Source organism: Phodopus roborovskii, unplaced genomic scaffold, assembly GCF_943737965.1.
Source record: "Phodopus roborovskii unplaced genomic scaffold, PHOROB, whole genome shotgun sequence".
NCBI classification, from domain to species: Eukaryota; Metazoa; Chordata; class Mammalia; order Rodentia; family Cricetidae; genus Phodopus; species Phodopus roborovskii.
Window position 1 is genome coordinate 45,421,506 of NW_026126517.1, and position 23,167 is coordinate 45,444,672.

The 23,167-nt window shown below is 42.9% G+C and overlaps 1 protein-coding gene across 5 annotated transcripts in view; it reads left to right on the plus strand.

The window, feature by feature from the left end:
• Rora (RAR related orphan receptor A) overlaps positions 1–23,167 on the plus strand; it is a 701,488-nt gene that overhangs the window by 598,981 nt on the left and 79,340 nt on the right. The window contains exon 1 of one of the 5 annotated variants that reach the window (XM_051197866.1): positions 12,888–12,907. The exons of 2 other annotated variants lie outside the window; for them this stretch is intronic. In XM_051197866.1, coding sequence (XP_051053823.1) covers positions 12,904–12,907 — 4 coding nt within the window. In that variant the 5' untranslated portion in view covers positions 12,888–12,903. Of the gene's footprint in view, positions 1–12,887; positions 12,908–14,239; positions 14,459–15,151; positions 15,171–23,167 lie in introns of those variants that run through there. 2 more of the 5 variants (XM_051197865.1, XM_051197867.1) reach the window with 2 other exon arrangements.

The following is a 23,167-nucleotide window of genomic DNA, read 5'->3' on the forward strand; positions in this document are numbered from 1 at the left end:
TGTGGGTGCTGGGAATTGAACTCGGGACCTTCAGAAAAGCAGCTAGTGCTATTAACCACTGAGCAATCTCTCCAACACCATTACCTTGAAATTTGAAGGAACACATCAAAAATCATTTCAGATAGAAGCATGATATGTTTATTAATTAAATATGTATTTTAGGAATTCTTGAAAGATTAAAAAAAAAAAAAGACATCTCATTTCTGCATTTCCAGAGAGGACAAACTGATGTGTTTGAAGCATCACTTTTAAACATTCAACAAATGTTTTTGAAGTAGAATAAATTACCAGCTTATTGTAATTCAGACTATCTTGGTGCAACATTATTAGAAAATGGTGCCAATACTGAGTTTTGAAGGCTAGCAGAGCCTGGAGTCTACACTATTCATTCTCATGATGGCATGGTCAGGTATCCTGTTCATGCAGCACACAGCAAGTGTCTTGTCAATGGGTACTTTCTCTGAGGCCCTCAGATTCCCCAGATCTACTATAGCAGCACATAGTATTACCCAGATGTCCACATCAGTTCACTCTTCACACTACTGGATGATATATTTTGCATTGTTTACTTTGGCACAACTTCTGACTCTGGCTTATAAACTATCCTGATGCAACGATGATCAGACACCAACAGTGTGCCAGATTCTAAGAGTCTGTGTTCACTAACTGACTCTTTAGGTCTTTCCACAAACCATCATTAGAGATTTTGTTTTTTGTTTTTCAGTTTTATAGGTGAGGAAACTAAAGCTCACAATCACACAACCAGTCAGTGTTAAGACCAGGATGGGAATCCAGATTTTCCAATCCCAGCTCCAGCACTCTTACTATCATGTGCTCCAGTTTCAGCAAGACATTCACTGAGTGGACAAATATTTACCCAGCAACCGGATGTGCCAGACACTATGGTAAACCTTGGCCTGGTGAACATACAAAGAGACTAAGACAGAAGGTGTTCTCCCTGATGCAAGAGATAAGAGTACAAATAATTACCAAAAAACAGGGTGAATGAGGCTGATGAGAGACAACCGAGTGGGTAAAGATGCTCACCATCAAGCCTGACAATCCGAGTTCAATCCCAGAGACCTGCAAGGTGAAAAGAGAGAACTACTCTAGCACGTTGTCCTCTGATGGTGCATGTGTACATACAGGCACAGATTAACTTTTGAAAAGGCAGCGACATTAGGGAAAGAACAAGGTAAAAATTAAAAGCAAACAAAAATGAAAAACGAAGAAGAATTGGGTTTACAAAATGAGCAGGCTGCAAATGGAGGACGCTGGGGTTCTCCATGATCTCCCAAAGACAGTGGCATTGAAACTGAGAGCACAGCGTGGCAAAATGGAGAAGTAGCATAATCTGTTTTCATTATTGATGAGCTTTATATTTGTGAACTTTTACGAGCAAACCATTTATTTGTGACCCCCGAGTCAATGCTGGCTTTGTAGGCATGGACAGGCAAGCAGCTTTGCAGAATATCCAATCGTGAAGTTGTCATTTCCAGCTGAGGTCAACCGAGGCAACACACTCCCCCCTTGTTTCATCTCTCGGACTATACACAAATGGGCTTTTTTCAAAGTCTGTTTAACACTACATTTGCCTAAACTTTGTGCTTTTTGTCAATGATCTCACTGTTTGAAATGCCTGGCAGTGTGGTGATCACCAAAAGGCTGTCTGTGGCTCCTAAGTGCAGGAGGGCCAGTGATGCACTTGAAGCATAAATTTCGTGTGCTCTCAAAGGTCCCTTCAGCCAGAAATCCAGGACTCATGGTACTGCTGGCTATGAGTTCAATGTAAAGAATCAACAGAATGCATTAAATAGGGTGGCTTTAAGTAGAACCACGAATAAAACAAGGTTATATTTTTAGCATTTGGCAAACATGCTATGAGCAATAACTGGCAGAGGGGATAACCCCACATTTTCTCCAAGCAAGATGATTCCATAGTTAGCATTTCTGCTGACTTCATTAAATATAGCTCTAACAAATAACCACAGAGACGATGCATGGATAAATATCTGATAACTACAATTGCATGCAGTGCAATTGGAGTGCACACATCACTGTTTGGAATGCAAAATAACACAACCACTCTGGCAAGCACTAGGCATTGCTTCTGTGAAATGTTTGCAGCAGTCCTGTATGACCCACCATTGCTAGATATTCAGCCACATGAAGTAAAAATGTACATTAACATACCAATGTGAATGTTTACAACAGATTTAACTATGGTTCCAAAAAACAATGGAAAACACTCCCCTTCTGTTGGGGAAGGAATAATCAACTTTATTCAATAAGACATAGGGAGGATTGTTATTGATATAGTAAGCTGTATGGGATACATCTCAAATACATAATGACCAGAGTCAAAAGACTTCATACTAATACACCGTATGTGTGTGTGTGTGTGTGTGTGTGTGTGTGTGTGTATGCGCGTGCGTGCATCTACCTATTTGTGTATGTACTGATGCACTTACAGATTATGCACATGTATGTAAAGTTCAGAAAACAATCTCACCACCATTCCTCAAGTACCATGAACACATCCAATTAGACTGGGCTGGCTTTCCAGTGAGCCCCAGGGATTCTCCCATCTCTGCCTCTGCCTCCCTTAGGATAGGATTGTAAATATGTGCCATTGCACCTGACTTTTAAACTGTGGACTCTAGGGATCGAATTGAGGTCCTTGTGTGTGTGAAGCAAGAACCTTACTGGTTGAACAATATTTCCCTCTTTAGAAGCAAAAAATATACAGAAGAAACTGGAGCTCCAGTTTCCAGAATTCTGAATAGAAGGACACGTTGAATACAGAGGTATACAGGAATACTGAGAGAAAGGGATCTTGACTGTATCAGTGGCTGTGCCCTTAAATGCCTTTATCAAAACTCCATCTGAAGCATGAATCAAAAATACAGTGTTTCTAATTTGACACAGTAACTCACGAAAGCAAGGAGGGAATTCCAGGTCTTCATCTGTCATTCTAGCTGATAAAATACTGTGAGTGTAAAACAAACGCTGCATAATATTTGATGTTACATGGTGAGTTAAGTGCTGATTCCTCTGAACACACAAAGACATTTCCTGTCCTCTTGTTTTGCAATGTCCAAATTTCATGTGGTGACAGAGAATATGTAAGGCTCTTTGACAAGCATTGAAATCTGCACAGTTGACTGTGATTTCAAAAACGGGGAGAAAAAACACATACATTATTTATCAGAGGACAGAACTCCTTCATGACTGGAACTGCCCTGTCAAATGGCAGTTTGACCTTGAGACCGTAGAGAAAAGAAGACATCAGAGAAAATATGACGATACCGCTTATCTTCCTTGTGTGTGGTTATTTAACCGTGGGTAACTGTCAGACATGGATGGTTTAGCTGCTCGTGTCCTTGAAAGCCAGAGAGACCCACCACATAATCAAAGAGTTACTGTTGTTTGTATTCTTCCTTGTTTATGATGGCTTTGCTCCATTAACTCAATTATATTTCAAGGAGTGAGGATGTCGTAAATGAACTCACCATCACAATCGAGTTTATGAAACTGTTTCACCACACAAGGTGTACCTAACCTTTAGAATAATGGGCAAGCTTGGCTGTCTGAGACTGTCATTGCTCCTAAGCCCTTTTAGCAAATTCAGTAATGTATATCAGTCATTTCTTCATAATGTATACTGCAGATTCACCAACAGGTCCAGCCTGTAGTACAACATTTTAACAATTACTTTATATTTTACTTTGTGATGTCAGAAGACCTTAGCTCTATATGTGTACTATTGTTTTGTACAAAACACACTTGTGATAAGCACACATACCACAGCCACTTAATAAACGTAGACAAGAATTTTACTTAAAGCACTCTGGAAATTCAGGGCTCTGTAAGATGGGTATGTACCCCAAACCATGTGTTAGAGTAGGTGGATGAGATAAGATTTTTCCCACATGTTGCAAAGGGCACTTACAGAAAGAACTATGGTGTTTCCATTTGCTAATGCGAAAACTAGCAAATGGCTTTGTCTTATGAGTTCTGTAGAATAGCATGAACTATAACATTACTATTTTCTACATTTGTTATATTTGGAAACTTTTAGAAATGCTACTGTCTGTATTTGTAATTTTGAATTTCATTAGAACTATATGTAACATCTCCTAGTTATGTGGACCTGTAAGTTCCAAAAGGGAAAAAGAAAAACTCCCCTCCATAGTTAATTTGTAGCAAGTGTTCCTTAAATATACAAATGGTAACATTGTTTCCAAACAAGGTAATTACAACTGTGTACAGAATGTTTCTTCATTAGTAGTAATTAAATAATTTACTAAATTGTGCAATAATTCATGATGACACATGCTAACCCTGCTCGATTACAGGAGCTGGTGATAAAAGAATTCTTTGCACCCATGCCTAGATGGAATTAGAGTGGCAATTTTTGATTCCTGGAGAAGTCAGCTTGCTATTTTAAAATTACTAAGTAGTACTGTGTGAAAGGAAAACAAATAATAAATTATTTGAGCATTGTGGCATAGTGAGTGAACAACTTAGAATCCATATGTGTAGGATTTGCTTAAATACTGATTTTGTATTCCAGGACATGTCGCTTCATTTCTTTGGTCCCTACTTCCCTTGTCTGTAAAAGAAGCGTAGAAAAAAGCCAGAATGTACTTTGGTGAAAAGAATTTTGAAAGAAAAATGCATGTCTGCTCCACAGGAAATCCCAGGAAATGGTCAGCCAGCAGGAGAGGAAATGGAAGCACAGTAGCGGGATTGAATCGTTTTCATTCAAAGGCATCTTGAAGGTCTGGGGAAATGGCTCAGTCCTGAGTTATAATCCCAGCTCCAGGGTGACAGTTAAAGGCAGGAAGATCCCTGAGGCTCCAAGTTCAGTGAAAGATCCTGGCTCTAAAACCAAGGTGGAAAGCAATAGAGAAAGATACCTAACATCATCAACCTCTAGCCTGCTTGTACACACACACACACACACACACACACACACACGTGCATATGTGCCTACACGGGGAGAGAAAGAAAGAGGAGGGAGGAAGGGAGAGAGAAAGCCATTGCAATTCCATATAATTATCTTTGTTGTGGGGGAGACACAAGATTGTGCCTACACACTGGACACTAGAACCCAGATGTGAATAGATTGCCTAATTTGGTCATCCTCACCTTCCAATACATAGGGCTGATTTTTCAATTCAAGAGGAGTGCAGAGATTATCTTTTAATACAGGTTAAACATAATTGGAAGACTTTGACGTTTGTATTAAGATAAAAATACCCACTGGAGTTTGTCCTGACTCTACTGCTCAGGGCACACTTGCACTGCACTGGACTTGGGCAAAAATACTAGATGGGCTTCTGGGAGGAGGAAGAAGCTGCAGGAGAACACTGCCAGCCTGGATGAGTCTCATGCTGTAAGCTGGGGCTTAGCTATGAGCATCCAAACTGCTATTGATGTGCAGCACAATTGTCTGAAATGTCAATAGATATAAAATGAGGATTTCATAATGCAGAATAATTGATTACTCCGCTTGACTGAACAGGAACATATTTTGTCTGTGAAAGCAAAATAATGACAGCATTTGCTCCTAGAAAGTTCCTCACTTCAGGACTTAGATTTCCCAGCAAAGCCCATGTAACTCTGTGGGCTTGGTCACAAATGACAAAAATGGAGGAAACTGTCTGCAATTGCTTGTGTTTACTCCATTATTTTGTATTTATATATGACTGGAGCTTCTTAAAAAATAAGATACAGCCTTTCCAGGAAGTATCTATATTAATAGGAGTGAAATGGATGAGATACAAGGAAATCAAGTAACACTCAATTTACCTTATCCATCCTCAAATGCCCTGCTGAGCTTTGGGGAAATAACACCACTTTCTATTTCACTTTTCCTCCATGTGCACATAAGCTCCGTGTGTTTTACTAAGTACAATTTAACCTTATGACTACCAAACCAACCGTTAATCCTTGCAATCAGACTACAGAACAAGCAAGGCAAGAAGACAGCTATTTTCTTAAGCATGGTTTCTTCTTATGCTCTGACCCTACTCACACAGCCCAAACACATTCCATGAATAGATACAGTTTGATTTTCCATTTTTGTTTGTCTTGGTTTTTATAGGGCCTCATGTTGCTCAGGTTGGTCTTGAACTCATACTATAGCCAAGGATAGCCTTGAATTCCTGAACCTCTTCCTTCTACCTACTGAGTGCTGGGATTACAGTGTGTGCCTCCTTGTCCCCTGAACGCCTACAGTTTGAAAAGCTTAGTGCAAGGCATGTGAAGGAGAGGCGGGAGATGCAGCTATGGGCCTATTGTTTAGACTTTTTCTCCTCTCTGTCTATGTATAGTGTTTGCTACTATGAACCCTTAGCACTGTTGTCCCTTTGCCTTTTCTCTATGCTGTTACCAACAATCTGGAACCTTGTGTTCCTATTTCTTTCAAGATTTGAGCCAGACTTCAAGTTCTAGCCTAGATGGCACCTTCCTCAGGAAGTCCTTCTAAAAAAAAAAAAAAAACATAGCTCTGTGCACATTAATCTCTCTTGTCCTTTTTAAATTTATTTCATTCTGTTTATTTTTATTTTATGTGTAGCTGTGTGTGAGTGCACACATATGTGTGCATGCCTACTAGCCTGTGTCTTATGTGTATGCAGTTCCCTCAGAGGCCAGTAGAAGGCATTGGATCCCCTATAAGTGGAGGTACAGGCAGTTATGAACTACCCACACACTATTTATGAGCCAGAAAACAAAAGAACTCTACAAGACGATCAAGTACTCTTAACCACTCAACTATCTCTCTAGCTTCCACTTCCCTCATTCTTGACTAACATAACCTTGATTTCCAGAACATTTAGAGTAAGCATCACACATTATAGCATCACGATCCTTCTCATATGATTTGCTGCTGGATCATGAACTCCTTAAAGGACATCATAAAATCCTGCTCTTTCTCCTTCACTCTCTAGTCCCAGCATATCCATGCATAGAGATTTTTACTCATTATGTGGGAGCTTGCTCCCTTACAGAAAAAGAAATGTGAGAAGCTTGCTGACCACAGTCCTCTTAGACCAAGCAGTAGCTATTTTTTGTATTCCCTACTACCTACATAGCACTTGCTTCATACACAATGTTTCTGCGTGTGTGCATGTGTACGTGGGTGTGTGCATGTGAAGTCCAGAACTTGACATAGCGTGTCTTCCTTAGTTGCTCTCCGCCTTGTTTCTCTGAAGTAGTCTCTCACTGATCCTAGAGCTTGCTTGCCAATTCAGCTAAACTGACTAGCCTACAAACTCCAGGGATCCTCCTGTCTTTGCCTCTCACGGTGCTAGAACTACATGCTGCTGCACCAGGTTTTACATGGATGCTGGGGGTCCAAACTCAGGTTCCTGTGCTTGTATGGTAAGCACTGTATTCTTCAACCCCAGTAGATACTATTTTACATAAAGCACATAGCTTCAACTTTGTAGAGAACAGAAGTGCATGTCAAGCCCTTTTCAACAAATCTTTACTGAGGATCAGTGTTTTGAGTGGTATAGGTTCTATGTTTGTTAAAATACAGGAATTAGCTCTCTTCTGTGGCACCTTCTAGTTATTTGACTACATCAAGATGAAGCTAAATAACTCCTTCCCAGCCATCAGCTGTCAGGAATGTAATGATATAGAAGATGAACTCAGACTTGGTACTTTCTGTGAGCTGTGCATGGCCACATGCATGCTGGTGCTCTGAGTGAAGATTAGAAAGGGTATGTAGTCTGGTAGTAGAAGGACAATAAAAAAGGTTTTCCTGTGAAGCAAGGTATCTTGATCCACAGCAGTGTGTGTCTGCTATTGAGTAAAAGGCATTTTTGTTATAGACCAAGGAGAATTGGAAAGAGGAAGAATGGGTCTGTTCAGGATGCATTGTGGATGCCAATCTGAGTGTTCTCAACTTGGTTATTGTTGAAAAAGAAAAAGAAAGGAAGGAAGGAAGGAAGGAAAGAGGGAAGGAAGGAAGGAAGGAAGGAAGGAAGGAAGGAAGGAAGGCTGGGCATTGGTGGTGCACACCTTTAATCCCAGCACTACGGAAGCAGAGGCAGGCAGATATCTGTGAGTTTGAGACCAGCCTGGTCTACAAGAGCGAGTTCCAGGACAGGCTCCAAAGCTACAGAGAAACCCTGTCTCGAAAAACAAAAAGCAAAACAAAACAAACAAGCAAACACCCCAAAAAAACAAAAAAAGTTGCTTTTTAAAAAAAAGGAAATAAAGAAAGATAAAAAGAGGGAGAGGGGCTGGAGAGATGGCTCAGTGGTTAAGAGCACTGACTTCTCTGCCAGAGGTCCTGAGTTCAATTCCCAGCAACCACGCACGTGGTGGCTCACAACTATCTGTAACGAGAGATGGTACCATCTTCTGACTTGCAGGGATACATGCAGACAGAACACTGTATACATAATAAATAAACCTTTAAAAAATTTAAAGAAGAAGAAGAGCAAGAGGAGGAGAAGTATATTCTGGAACTGACAGATATGGCTGTGCCTTGGTGGTTGGGGCTCAAAAGAGCTAGCAGAATTGAAAAACTTTTCAATCTCTCTAAAGAAGATGATGTCCACCAATATGTTATCAGAAAGCCATTAAACAAAGAAAGGAAGAAGACCAGGACCAACAGAGCCAAGAGTCAGCATCCTGTTACTCCACACATCCTGCAACACAAACCCCAGTGCTCTACTCTGAAGAAACAATGCATGAAGAAAAGAGAGGAGGAGGCTGCAGACATGGGCTTCCCTTGCTGAGATCCTGTACTGAGAGTCCAGTCAAAAGTTAGTCTTTAAGAGGAAAAGAGAAATGAAATACAGGAATTAGTAGGGTGGATGCAGATGGTTCTGTCCTAAATGCTAGAACTCTGACCTTTCTTTGTATTATTTAAGTTAATCTGCCTTATGACCCTACAGAACTCTACTGTCCTTACTTCACATGTGATGAAATAAGGCTTTACTCAAGATCACTCACTGGTGAGTAGGATGCAGCCTGGTTTTGAGCCCAACTTCTCCATTGACTGCCAAAGCTCTTTCTGCCGTAAGACAGGGTTAGGAAGTGAAGCAGGTTCCTCAGAGAAGTGAGTAGAAAAAGCTCAACAAGGAGAAAAGAATGCCGTGCTCCCAAAACATAAATGGCTCTGATGATAAAGCCCGTTGATCTCCATTACTCCCTCATTCCACAGGGGACAGACCTTGGTCCTGGGAGGTGAAATGATTTGTTGGAGGCATCACCGAAAGAAGTGAGGGATGATGGAATACTGTGTCCCAGTATTTTCAGTTCTTAGTCCACTTGTATTTCCTGTAATAAATAGAGACAGAGACAGAGATTATGTGATTAAAAAAAATAGACGGGGGCTACTTAGGGAGAGGAAGGGAAATATCCAGAGGGTGGGCAGGGTACCAAAAAAGAACAGTGGGAGAGATGAACAATTGAGAACTAAATGCAGTGGCTTGTGTGTACAAAGATCACAACAAAAACTCCTTACTTTGTATGCTAATCCTAAGAAAGAGAGAGAGGGGAAGAAAGGATGGAAGGAAGGAAGGAAGGAAGGAAGGAAGGAAGGAAGGAAGGAATTTCATACGTGCCAGCTTTAGATGTGTGGGAATCTAATAGGATTGGGGACTTCTTGCTTCCAGTTTGCTTCTCCTTGCTTGCCACCTTAGCAGGTGTATGTGTGGTGGAGTAGCTGCTACCTACGTAGTGTGTGGAGGCCGGTCATCTCTGCCTGCCAGTGAACTTCAACCTTTCCCTCATTGTAATGGTTACAAAACACAGGCCAAATCTCTGAATTTCCTAATAGCCATATGAAATATTTGGCTCCAGAAATCCCAAAGTCCATGAAGCACTGCCTGATTCCAGCCAACCCACTCACCTCAGTGATCTGTTCCGCACAGGAGTGGTCCATAGCCATCCATCCAGTGCAGGCTCACTCGGGGAAATGACTGACTTCTCTAGGGTTTTAGAGCAAAGGTCATTTCATTGGTAAACTTCTCAAGACCAAAGTAATCACCTTGCTGTCTGTGGGTTCTAGAATACAGTTCCAGGCATGAAATAGATAAGTCAATAATTATGGTCTGTTAACAGAAGTGTGTGTGTGTGTGTGTGTGTGTGTGTGTGTGTGTGTGTGTGTGTGTGTGTGTCCAAAACTGAAGGCATCTTTTACCACCAAAATACTGTATTTCACCAGATTTCCTGGTTAATATATTTGCATACACTCATGCATATTTAAATATTCCTCTACTTGAGACCAGGAGCCTTCTAGATTCTCAAGTGAGTAAGGCTATGATCTAAATGGGGGAAAGGGTACCTTCTCTGTGGCTTCCCGCTTATTCTTGCTGGCTCTGTTGGTCTTTCAGAAAGCTGATCCCAGGGCTCTGGGCTCTGTTTTGACCAGAATGGTCCAGCTCCTGAAGAATCCAGTGCAGGGTGCCCAAAGGATCCAGCTGAAACAAGTACATAGGACTATATTAACCTTTGTGTGACCTCTTCCCTGTTCAGTTAAAATGAATTGGATTGAATTTAATTATCAAACTGCAAAAGAGAGAGACAGAGAGAGAGGAGAAGAGAACACCCAAATGCTCCTACTCACTGCATTAGCAAATGTTGAAATCTTGTTCTGGAATCTTGGAGAGCTGGGACAAATTCCTCAGCCCACTGGCTTGTTATTCTCCCCAAAAGCCTTATCTGCATGCTTGGGTGTGATATACCATATGATTAGACCTCTGTGTGATAAAAATACAAATCTCAAAAAGCTAAGAATCTTTTTTTAATGTGTTCTTCGATGATTTTATATATGTATATGATAGACTCTGCTTGCTCTTGTCCTACCTCCTCTCATCTCCCTCATTCCCCCACTTATCCAGCTTTCCCTTCCCATCTCTAGTAAGCTCCTACACTACTATCTTTTTCTTTTGCTTGTGTACCTCTGGATTTGACTGAAGCCATCTGTGTGGCCTTAAGATCAGAATTATCCATTAGATTTTGGCAGGTTCACCAGTGGGCATCCAACTGAAGACAGTGATTCCCCATCTCCTAGAGTAAAGGGTAGGGTCCCTTGAGCTCTTCCACACCCATGGCTGACCGTTGAAAAGCCCTACCTTAAAAGACCAATGCAAGCAATTGCAGCTCCTGTGAGTTCTTGTTGATGTTGACTATTTGATGCCAAGAGAATAGGACTCCCCTACCCTTTTCCCTGTCTTGCATCCCTTCCAGTCTCATTCTACAATGTTCTTTGAACCTTAGAGGGAGTAATACGAATGACTTGTTTAGGACTAAGTCCTTGTCCATTGTTATCTCAGCATCTGGGACAGCCACAAGTCTCTAGATTGATGATCTGGCCCTGTGGAGTGGAGCCCAAATCACTTTCTTGACCTCTGAAAGGGAGACTGACAACTTCCTGGTCATATTTCAGTCTAGATCCTTGCACAAATACACCAGACTCTGGCTAGGGGTGTTGTGGGACAATCTGGTATCTATAGTGTATCTCCATTTCCTCCTTAGTGCTAGATCCAATGTGATCAAGAACAATGGGACCCCATGAGAGTCAGTGGTCATCTGTAAACTCCAAGGCGAATTGCATGTGACTATAGACCATTTTAACTCTTTTCATGGGAATACCCTACACAGATCTTTGAAAGTTCATGTGTAACATTCTCCCAATAGCAGGAAAGAATTCCCATCCTATGGAATTGCTTTCTTCTGAGCAATATTCTTTCTTTTTTTTTTTCCCCCTTTCAGATTACTTGTTTAAAAGGACACAAATAATATATTTCTTAAAACCTCATAGTAGGTACTCCACTGCATTTATTTAATAAAATCCAATTGTTCCTGTATACTTATAATGTTTAATATAGTGTTGTGTCTCTATAGGATGGTATTGTAATTTAGTATGTGAAATTTTATACAGAATGTATCATTTGTGGTTCCAATTTGATTTTCTTGAAGGAAGAATATACAGGCTGATTTGTTTGGTCAAAGACTCATAATTCCATAGGAAATTTGTTCTATGGGTCATCTTTTTAAAAAAAAAAGCCTCTCATTTTTATTTCCAACAAATTTTTAAAGCTGCTACTATAAAGAACAATTATCTCCCCTGGGTTAAAAGCTGATGATGTATAATAGAGGCATGTATTACAAATAGCATCTAGCCACCCAGGAAGGTTAAAACTTAATATCTGAATTCTGCTGCTCATTAGTTGTAGGATGTGAGAGCAATACATTTTCAAAGGGCAAGGTCAGTATTACATTATCCTGGAAATGTCTTTGTTGAATGAATGTGTAAATGTTTCAAATAAGTATGACGAGGTTCTGTTTCTATTGAGGACCTCTCTATAGGAGGAAATATCAGTCTGTTTGTAATTGTGGGAGTCCATGTCACCTTGCATGTCATTCCTCATTACTGATTTCATTTGAAATGGCCTGGAAATAACCGATTACTAGTGATGTAAGACTATTTACCTTGGAGTCAGATGTCTGGCAGGCAAGCTAGAGCTAATGGATTTGGTTATTTTCAAAGCATTCTTATCTGAAGCAAGATACTGTTTTAAAGTAACATGGTGAATTTTCAGCTGTATATCAAGATGCACTTGCATTGTACAGAAGCCATGAGCATGCCCGCTATGATTGTATTTTCCTTCTTTATCAATACAAAGGAAAGAAACATGCATCCAGAACCTACCACCAGGGTAGTCTGGTGGCACTCTTCTTTTAACATTGTCAGCACAAGGAAAACCCAGAACCAAAATTGAAGAATAGGGCGTTGCCTCATTGGGAGATGGAGTTGCATCATGGGAACATGGTGTGATTTCATTTCATAATTGTAAACATTACAGTGGGTATGGCTGATTTCCTTTGTAACCCTTGTCCACTTCACTATGGCTGGACAGCTGAGTTAACATGGGTAGGTCCTGGCTTCACATTCTTATCCTGTCTCTTCTTATTTTTATTTAAAAAAAATTTTTTTTTATTTTAAAAAAATCTAAAGAAAAAGAAAAAAACCTACTTGGGGATGGATGTGTCTGAAATCAAACATTTTTCCTAAGGCCATTGCTTGACTGAAAGACAAGGAAGTTTTCTGACCATTCTGGTCTCAGCACTGGGTAAATGTTTGAGAAATTTATTTTTCCTTGAAATGGGGTTGGGAGAGTGGCGAGTGGGTAGATCTGAATCTTTGCTACAGGGCTGAATGTCTGCAAGTGTTCTAAATTATGGGCCCAATACAAGGTCAAGGGCAGCTTGGTTATATGGAAAGAGAAATACTAGGATCCTTCCTGTTTGATCATCAGGAAGCAGGGAGGGGGTGTCTCAAAAGAACAACAGTAGATAAGCAATTTTGGCTTAGTAGATTCTTTTCCCTCTTATGCTCAATACTGTAGGAATGCTTGCCAACATTCTAAGTAAGGCAGACTCCCAGTAAGTAGTCTTGAAATTCATTGTAAAGAGATTCATCTGGAGACAAAAATAAAGCCATGATTTACGTTTCCATACATCCAGTAAAAAGAAAAAAAAAGTTTCAAACATTGGACGGAATTAAATCTCAGTTGTAATTGAATTTTACTGTTAATGGTTTGTTGTATGTTCCGTTTAAAATACAAAGTCTCATCTTTGAGGTTAGAAAACTAGCGTCCTTTCCACTTGGAGGTGGATTTTCTGGAGAGTTCTGGATGGTAATGAGTGGCTTAAATTGCTTAACACCTGGAGCTCATTTAGGTTTTCTAGTCTTCCACGTACAGGTGGTCTTGAATGCGGGATGCTGCGGGAGTGGGCTGCAGGGAAACAAGACCTTGTTGTGAGCTGGGTGAGTCTTAAAAGTCGTAGGGGGAGCTGGCTCCTCTCCAGTGCCGGTGTCAGTGCGGGGCATGGGGGTTGGGTTTGCTCTGGGACTTGAGGGAGACTGAAGCTTCCCCATACCCAAAGCTTCTTTGGGGCCAACCGCCAGGTGCATTTGTCACCGAGAAGGGTTCCGGGACAGACTGTAGAGTGGCGTCGTGGGTGCTGAGCTGAGGGGGTGAGCTGTGGAAAGTGGTCTGACGCTTGGCAGAGAGCTTCCGGACCACCACAGGTGATCCGCAATTGAGGAGGTGGTTAGGGACCTCGGTGCAGGCCCCCGGGAACGCAGGAGGGCAGCACCGTGTCGGGGTGGGCCGCTCGCGGTCACCTGCCCGCGAGGGCGGGGCGTTGCGCCCGGGCGCACCCGCCTCCTGACTCTCGCTCCCGCCCCGGGAGGAAGCGGAGGGGCGCGGTGTAAACAGAGCGGCGGCCGTGATGTCAGCCGGTCACATGGAGCCTCTTATGGCTCGGGATGGCTCTCGGCGGGCGGGCAGCTGCGGCAGCTGCTGCTGTGGCTCGGGCGGCGGCGGCGAGAGGGGGCTCCGGGGTCGGACAGTCGGCTCTCCCTGCGCTCTCCGCACCGCGGCGTAAAGGATGTATTTTGTGATCGCAGCGATGAAAGGTGAGCTCCGGGTGGCCCGCGGGGACTCGGGTGGACTGGCGGCTCGGGGGGCGGGGAGGAGGGCACGCAGGGGGAGGGGTGGGCGCGCCTGCCCGAGCGCACGTACAGCCTGGGGGCAGCTACTGGAACCCAACGGGGCCTCCGGGGCCACCGCGGCGTCGCCACTGGAGCCCAGAGGAGGGATCGGCCTGCTTCGGGTCGGGGGAGCTTGACGCACGGGCCCGGTCGTCCCTCTGGCGTCTCCGTAGCCGCTGTCACTCGCCTGGGTGCGCCTGGCACCCGGCGGGGCTCCCCAAAGAAAGTTTGCCGAGAGTCGCAGAGCTTGGGACGCGCCGGGAGGGTCTGGCAACTGGGAGGAAGCTAGGGACGTCCACACTGGGTCCCCAGGGCCCGCACCCCGAGACAACTCTGGCCTGTGTGGGGGGAGGAGCGGCGGCCAGGCCGGGCCCTGCTCGCGAACGCTGGTGGTGTCATCGCCGGGACTGGGTTAGCGTTCCAGGCCTGGCGTCCCAGCTCCGCACGGCCACCCCACCCTCTGCGGCTCCGAGCGTCCGAGCTCCCGAGCGGCCAGCGGGTTGGGGAAGTGCAGCAGCTTAGCTTTGCGTCCCCCCTGGACGCCGCCACTTCCGAAAGCGCGCGGGCCGGAGCCAGCCCCGCGCCAGGAACGTGCCAAGAAGCCCTCGGCTGCAGCGCGCCCCAGATCGACACTTAGGTTTGTGCATGAATGTAGGGAGACAACCCGATCAGCCTACAGGATTGGCGGGCAGAAACCAAGATTAGACTGCGGCGAGGGCCTACGGGCACAGGTTAGCTGCTGTCAAGCCTCCGCGCCCCGGGCCTTCCTCCCGGATCTGGTGTCTAGAACAGACCAATAGTAAGGTGGAAAGGAAAATGGTTTGCAGGGACGGCTGGCTTCAGGTGCCTCAAGGTGAGGTGAGAAGAAGCCCAATCAAGCCAGGGAAGTTTGTGATGGAAACAAAGTTTGGAGGGGCGCAGGAAGTTGCTTGTGCCTCAGGGAGAAACCGAGACACACACTTCTACCGTTGCAGATGGCTCTGCAAAGACTCATCCCGTAGCACTCAGTGCGATCCCGCGCCTGCTGAGTCCTCACAGGCGGATAATCTGCCCAAGCAGTGTACAGGCCCCGTCGCCCGGCTTGGGGATTTAAAGCTCCATCTGTCTGTGGCACAGTGACGGCTGTTCTCAGGGGCAACAACTGTGCACACCCCGAACGTCTTGCGGGGTTTTGCGCCCAGCGCGGGCGACCTGGCGCTCGTTAAAGGTTTGCTAGATTTGGGGTTATTTTATTGTTGCAATCCAGGATGAAGGACACCCGTACCATAGCTGCGCTGGGTTTACTTTCAGATCACCGTGTTTTCCACTGGAGATTGGGTGGCATCTTTAATTAATTATTAACAGGTCGAAGCATTCAGGACGCCGAGATGAGCTGGCGGTGTGCGATGAAATCTTTCTGTAGGTTGCGCCCACGGCAAATTTAGTGCCTTTCCCCTACCACTTGCGGGAAGTGAGATTGAATCGCTTTTATAATATGTGACTGGTATAGCAAAAGAGGGGAGAGCTCCCCGTGAACTTAAGTGTGTGAAAGTATTGAGGAAGGAAAGGTGTTGAGGTTTCTTATTATGTAAAAGAAATCTGTTTCCCTCCTCAAAAGAAAACCTCGGTATTGCTTCCTTTCATTAAACCTGTTAAGTGAATAGTGACTTCCAAAGCCGTGAAGCCAGTTAAATGTCATTCCCTCACCTCCTTAAGTTTAAAGAAACAGAATTTGCTGTTTGGGAAGAATCGGTGATGACCCTCTTTACATTTGTGTTGATTGGGAGAAAGGTGAGGAAGCTGAAAAGAGACTTCTTTTTAATTGCCTTTCCTCCTACTGAACAGAAAACTCCCCAAACGTTAAGGAAATATCTTTTGGTATTTGAAGCTGGCGAGTGTTTTTAGGAAGTTCTAGCCAAACCCTTCCAGTGATTAAAACACTGAGACCCTCAGCATCACTCCCTACACACACACACACACACACACACACACACACACACACACACACACACACACCGTTCTTGGGAGCATCCTCTGGCTGCCATGAAGTAATAGATGCTGTAAAATAATAGGTTCCTAGATTGGTAGTATTGTCATAAAGAAAGAAAAACAAAACAAAAATGTAGCTTATTACTCCTAGCAGTGAGGTTTTCCTTAAAACTCAAGCCCTGGGTGGGGATGAGGGGTTTTCAATGAGAATTAGAGTTTCAGTTCCAGCATCTCTACAGTCCAGTGTCTTAACAGGATTGACTTGCTTTGGTGCAAAATTTAACTGAGGAAAAATAGTTTGTGGGAAAGCAAGGAATGCCATAAATGTTTCCATATCAGATTTAAGGGAGGGGAAAAAAGGGGGGCCTGGAATCATATTAAATACTTCCCTGCTGCCTCTTGGTTTTAATAGTTAAATTGGTTCCATATGCAAGAGTTTTCATAATTAGATTCTTCGTGCAAAACAGGAAAGCTCTTCCTCATAGTATAGCATTCTGGTGTGTAGAGATGCCTGTGAACAGGGGATGAGAGAACAAGCCACTATAAAAGCGGGACGTCCTCTTTGTTGCCTGATTTAATGATGTTTCTTAAACATCATTAAATCAGGCCTTTTTGAACTCATCAAGAAATAAATCCTTTCTCTGTGTCACTTGTCAAATTAGTTTAGGCTTAAAGTGGTTCCATGCTAGAAGTAATAACTTGAGTTTAAGCAATTTTCATCTCATCCTTCAGTGTTTGTTTGTTTGTTTGTTTAAACAACAAATCTCCACTACAATTTGGGTTGCTCCTTGGGCACAGGGAAAGAGTAGGGATGATATTCATTATGGAGGCAAGGGGTACTTGTTCTGGTCGTGATGAAAGTGCATGGGCCAAACACTACTGGCTGGTCCCTGAGCGCTAAAAGATTTGGAGTTGGGGCAGTTGATACTGTAAGGCCTCCATCCTCTCATGGATCCTCCCTTCAGTTTGTCACACAGATGTGAGACACCTTAAACCTTTGAAAATATTCTGTATATTGATGATTTGTGTCACACTCAACTCCAACAGTCTGGAAGAATTTAGCTTTTGTTTTTACCATGTGAAAATCGGGTTCCGTTCCTAGTCTCAGAGTCTCAGTTTAAGCATCATTCCCATGGTGGCTCTTACCTGGGATTTGTATCGTATTTAGGGGACCTTTGATGGATAGAACTGTGAGAAAGTGATGGTTGGACCTTGGAAAGCAAAAATTCAAATGGCTACCACTGTTGAGCTAAGTGGTGTGCTGTTTCTTTCTCTCATAAAGCGGATTCAGTTTTTTTGAAAGACAGAAGGTCTGAGGCCAGAGAGATGGTTCAGTGGGTAAGGGCACTTGCTGTCAAGTCTGAGGACATGAGTTCTGTCCCTGAATCCCACAGAGTGGAAGAAAAGAACCAACTCCCACAAGTTGGCCTTTGACTGCCACATGTGTGTCATGGCAAGCACATGCTCACATGTATATAGAGAGAATAAATAAACTAAAAATAATGAAAGACAGAAGATCTGGATTTGTGCATCAGTGTAAGGGGAGCCTTGATTCTCAATGCGATGTTACCTAAGTGGAGTTTTCATAGGCAGCCTCTCGATGCTCTGTATTTCAATCATGTCATAGGACATCTGCAACAACCGTGCGCTCCCATCAGCTGCTTAGCCACCAGTGGAGCTGAGCATTGGGGTGTTGTAAACATCACCCAGGTAGAAAACAATACAATGTCTAAACAAATATATACTGTGGTTTAAGTCCTGATTTTTTTTATATGCTTAGTAGAATGCTTATAAATTTATCATTCGATAGTCCCCTTTCTCTCACCTTTCCATCCCAGCCAGGGGGATTATAATACCACTGGGCAAGATCAGTAAACAGATCTTGCCAAACATCTGGGGGAGTATCTGTCCTCTTTGTAATTAGCTCTATGGTTCCTAAGAAGATAATGTTTAGAAAGAGCCATTCATTAGGACAAGTTAACTTGTATGTATGAATGAATGGATGTACAAATCTCCTAAGGTAGATGTGGAGTTCAGTTTTCTTAAAATTTTCATCACCAATAAAGTTCCTTGTATAGAATGTGTTGTCTGGGAATACTTTGTAATGGAGATGTTTTATGCAGGCCTGGGGTATAGCTCTGCTGGTAGAGTGTTAGTTAGCCTCGTATGTACAGTGCCCTCATCCTTTAGCACCAAAAGAAAAGAGAAAGGTGGATTTTTTTTCTTGTTTTCTAAATACAATTTTTATTGCAGAAAAATCACAGCCACTTTAGTCTGTATGTTTCATATTTGATCATTAAAAACCACAATCTAAAATTTTAGTCCCACCAAGCCAGCAGGTACATTAATTATATATTTTTCTAATTTAAAAAATATTTTTAAACATTCACCTGTGACATCAAGTATGAACTGACATTTGATAATGTTTCCAAGTCCGGACACTGACCCTTTGAGGAGTGACAGACAGAATCTCTGCCCTGTCCAGCCACTCCTGATGTATCCTTCCCATTCATTCTGGCCTTTGGACTGGTGGACGGAGAGATTCCCAGTTTGAGCTCTCTGTCACCATCAGTATCGTGTGTGACATGACGGAGCAGCCTTTTCCCGTAAACTGTGGGAGTGCTAGGCCTAGAGAAGAGGTCTAAATGAGAGCTCGTGGAGCAAAAAGGCACTTGAAATATTGTTTCTAGATTTTCTTTTCTAAGTGAAATGCTAGTCCCTGTCAGGGTTATGAGATAGCACGACTTAACCCTCTGTGCTCACCGCTATAGAAAACAATGCTGAGTTTACTCCCTGCCAGTGCTTTTCTTTGGTAAGTTTCTGACTTCCCTTTGAAGTTTGCTAGGCATTTTCCAAACCAATAGGGATGGTGTATCAATCCACATTCATTAAGCCTGCACTTCGTGTCTCACACACTCCTGTTTATGTCGTCTGATGATCCCATGCTTTCGAGTCAAAGAAAAGGAAGCTCACACAGGCTGTGTGCCATAGCCAGTTTCTTCCAGCTGACACCTGGTAGAGTGTAGACCAGGCCATTGAGTCCCACCATCTTCTTGCCACCCCCCCCCAAAAAGAAGCTATAAAAATGTCCCGTATGTAAGTTTGCCTCTAGTTAGTATAAATGAGAAGTCTGACATTTATGGGGGGGGAGGAAGAATAGATTCAATTATGTAATGCTTTCCTGAGCCTAATATCTCTAAATTACTCTTTAATAAAATCAATTTGGTACAAACGGTGTTATTTTTATTTGCTCCTCATTGCTCTTCGTGATTTTCATTAAGCCTGCTTGGTATTAAGATCTGGGTGAAACCTAAGCTAGACTTTCCTAAATAATGTAGAGTAGTAGCATCATGAAGTCCAGCTGACCTGTGCAAGGAGTCACCTTTATGACAGAATCCCACCAAAGATTTGTGTGTCTGCCCCATTTATATCTTTAGGCAAAGAGTTTTTCAGTGTGTCTTTTTATGTGGTTGAATGCTGGTGAGCAGCGCTGCCAGCATGACTGTGTTGATAGCCAAGGGACATTGTCACATACCATTGAGAAACTCGGTGTCTTTCCCATGGGCAGAAATAGGCATTTTCCTGAAGAGGTGCAAGGCTTACTTCTTGCTGGGCAGACGCTCAACCTTTCCAGCTACTGGATTGAGTGAGGTGTGCTGTCATTTCAGAGGCTCTGGGAGAGCTGAACCGTTTAAGTCACTCAGATTAAACATCCCATCAGCCAGTGGGTGTTCTCCACAATATTCCTGTGACATGAATGTTATGCTTGAATACCTTCTATGATGGAGAACTCAGTTATCTCCAGAGGTTGCTTACTCCGTGTTGAATTAGAAAAATCATTTCCTATCAAGCAGACGTCCCTGCCCTGTTCTTTTAGTCCTCTGGCGCTGAGTCCACCTTGCAGTGTTCATGGGACACGTGTAACCCATCCTCAGAACTGAAGATGCCATTTGAAAACTAGCAGAAATGGCCACGCGCACCAACCCTCCACCCCCACTCCCTGCCCTCTCACTCCAATTTCCCGGTTCAGCCTTCTTATATAGTCCTGGTCAGTTTCCTCCTCAAACCTACTTCAGTTTGTCTAGAAACATTTGAAATTTGGATGCCAAGGATGAGATCCAAGTGCCGGATGTGATATAGCTGACTTGTGCTTAACTCACCACATAGGAAAAAGGAAAGTATGGCAGAGATTAAAAAAGATACTTGGTTTCAAACATGCTAAGGTGTAAAAGAAGGCACTATTAACACAACTGGGGATCAGTCCTTGGGGCAATCTTTGTAATTTGTAAAAGTAGGGTCTTATGAGTAAATTATCTGACTTATGTTGACTATTTAAACTCCAGGAAAATTTAAAAAATGTGGCAAAAATAATTGTAGGGAACATTACAAGCTCTAGTGAGCTTTTTTTTTTTTTTTTTTTTTTCCAAAACAGGATCACATCTGAGATAAGGCTGCCCTCTAGTGGATACTTGCTCATGACAGGCAAAAGCCATGTTGGTACAATGAAATTCCCATCAGGCCAGTGAAAAAGGTCAAAGGTTGTGAATATTTTTTTAAACCATTGTGAGGGATTCTTCACCAGATTCAAAAGTGTAACTCATTGTCTTATGCAGTTATTAGAAATCACTTATTAGATAATGAATTTCTAAAGTTTTCTTGGAAGGAAGTAAGGACCATTTTTAAGAAACTTAAGTGCTATTAAAGCTTGTTTCTAACACTTATCTGTACTAGATTTGAGTAGCATTTGGTTTGTGAGCAGTTAAGACTTGTGTAAAAAACCTTGTTTTGTCATAAAAATTTTGACTTCTGTTCTATTCTCCACCCTTGATTTTTCTTTTTTAAAAAAAAAAAATGGTCAGTGAAATCAAGCATTGTTCTTTTTCAGGTCAAGATCTTTTCAGAAAAAGAAAGAAAAAGTCAATAATTAGAATCACTGGTGATCTTTTTGACATCAAAACAGTTTTAAACATAGGCCCCGAAACTCCTTGGTTTATGAAGACTCGGGTGGTTTAGTTCATTCAGTTGGTAGAGCGCTTGTCTAGGATGCAGAAGGCCGGTGTTCAAGACCCTGTTCTGCATAAAGCAGGTGTGGCAGCACACTCCAGTGAATCCCAACATAATGGGGCAGGGGAGGTAGAATGGAAAATAAAGGGGGACCCTCAGCTACAGAGGAAAGTTTGAGGCCAGCTCCTAAAACAAAAGACAGGGCTCAAAAACAGACAACCAAAATTAACAACAAGCAAAAGCACTCAATATAGACACAGAGGAAAGAATTCTTTTGCATAACATGCATGCTCTTTGGTGAGCTTTTGAGTTTGGCGTTGAGTGTCAACCGTGAAACAATCTCCCATCTGTGGAGTACCGATTTTCCCGCTGCACTGCCTTTCGATGAGGGTGCATCCATCCCAGTGGTGTAGGAACACTGGCTGGGGTAGGATTTTCATTGCTCAAAGTTTGAGACCTGAGTCGTGATAGATGAGGTAAACAAGACAAAGAAAGATGCTGCCCTGACTTATGGGTCTGCCTTGCTGCTACTCGAAAGAGGTGACTGGAACTATTCATGAAAAACAAGGCAACAAGAAGAAGAAAGGATGGGGGGGGGCAAGAAACTGCTGTTTTTGCCCTTTGATCTTAGAAATAAGGTCGTGGTTCAGAAGTGAGGACTTGTGGTTAGGTTGAGAACGGTTATTGAAGCAAATTGTTTTTTTCAAAGTGTGCCACCCAGAAGTGTGATCCTCATATTGTTTGCTGGTTGTTTTTATTTGTTTTTCTATTTGTGTGTTTGGTCATAGATTATTATCTTCATTTCTAACTTCTGATTTCTGCAGAGTGCAGTGCAAACAGAAATGTTTATTTCAGACACTTCTTAAGCGTCTCCTGTATGCTAGATTATTCTGGTGCCACCTGTATGCTTTTATAGTCAGAACCAAGAGCCCTTCCTGTCAATCGAGTGTCTCAGACCATGAATCAGCATTTTCAAAACACATCAAGATGCTGGCAGCCACAGTTAACCAGCGAAAACTGTGTTGAGGCTGTTGGGCTCTTAGAGTTTGTAGTTTCTCAGAGGTACATGCCATTTAAAACCAAAGAGACAAGGATCCCATGAAACAGTAATATAATTGAAGAAGGTCAACTCTTATATTTATGTGTGAACATGGTTTGCTTTCAAGTAATTGAAGAGCTAACTGAAATATCTGCTTAATGATCCTGCCTAAGGCTGGTTCCCAAATTCTGGAGTAAAACTCCTAACTTAAGTCTGTAACAGGCAGATTCCTGGGTCCCACCTACAGATGGCCTGATGGAGTCAGTGTGGGGTGGGGCACAAAGGGTGGATTTAATCAGCATCCTGGGTGTTTCTGATGCAGGCCTCCTTGGGCCTCAATTTGTTACACCCTTGTGTCCTAAGCTGTCAGAGCTGGGGTGGGCTGTGAGGTGCTCTACTCCCTTGGTGGTTTCTAGATACTGTCAATCATCACCTTCCCACGGGAAACATTTATCTTGCTTAGAGTTCTGTTTCTAGTGGTCTGGGCCAAAGCCAAGGAGTCGGTACTTGCAAAAGTTCAGGCATGAGGATTGGATAGGTTTTGGAAGTTCTGCTCTGGCCTCCTAACTAAGCAAAGTGAGGCTCCAACAGTGAATCTTAGGGCAAACATAGGCGTCCCTTGA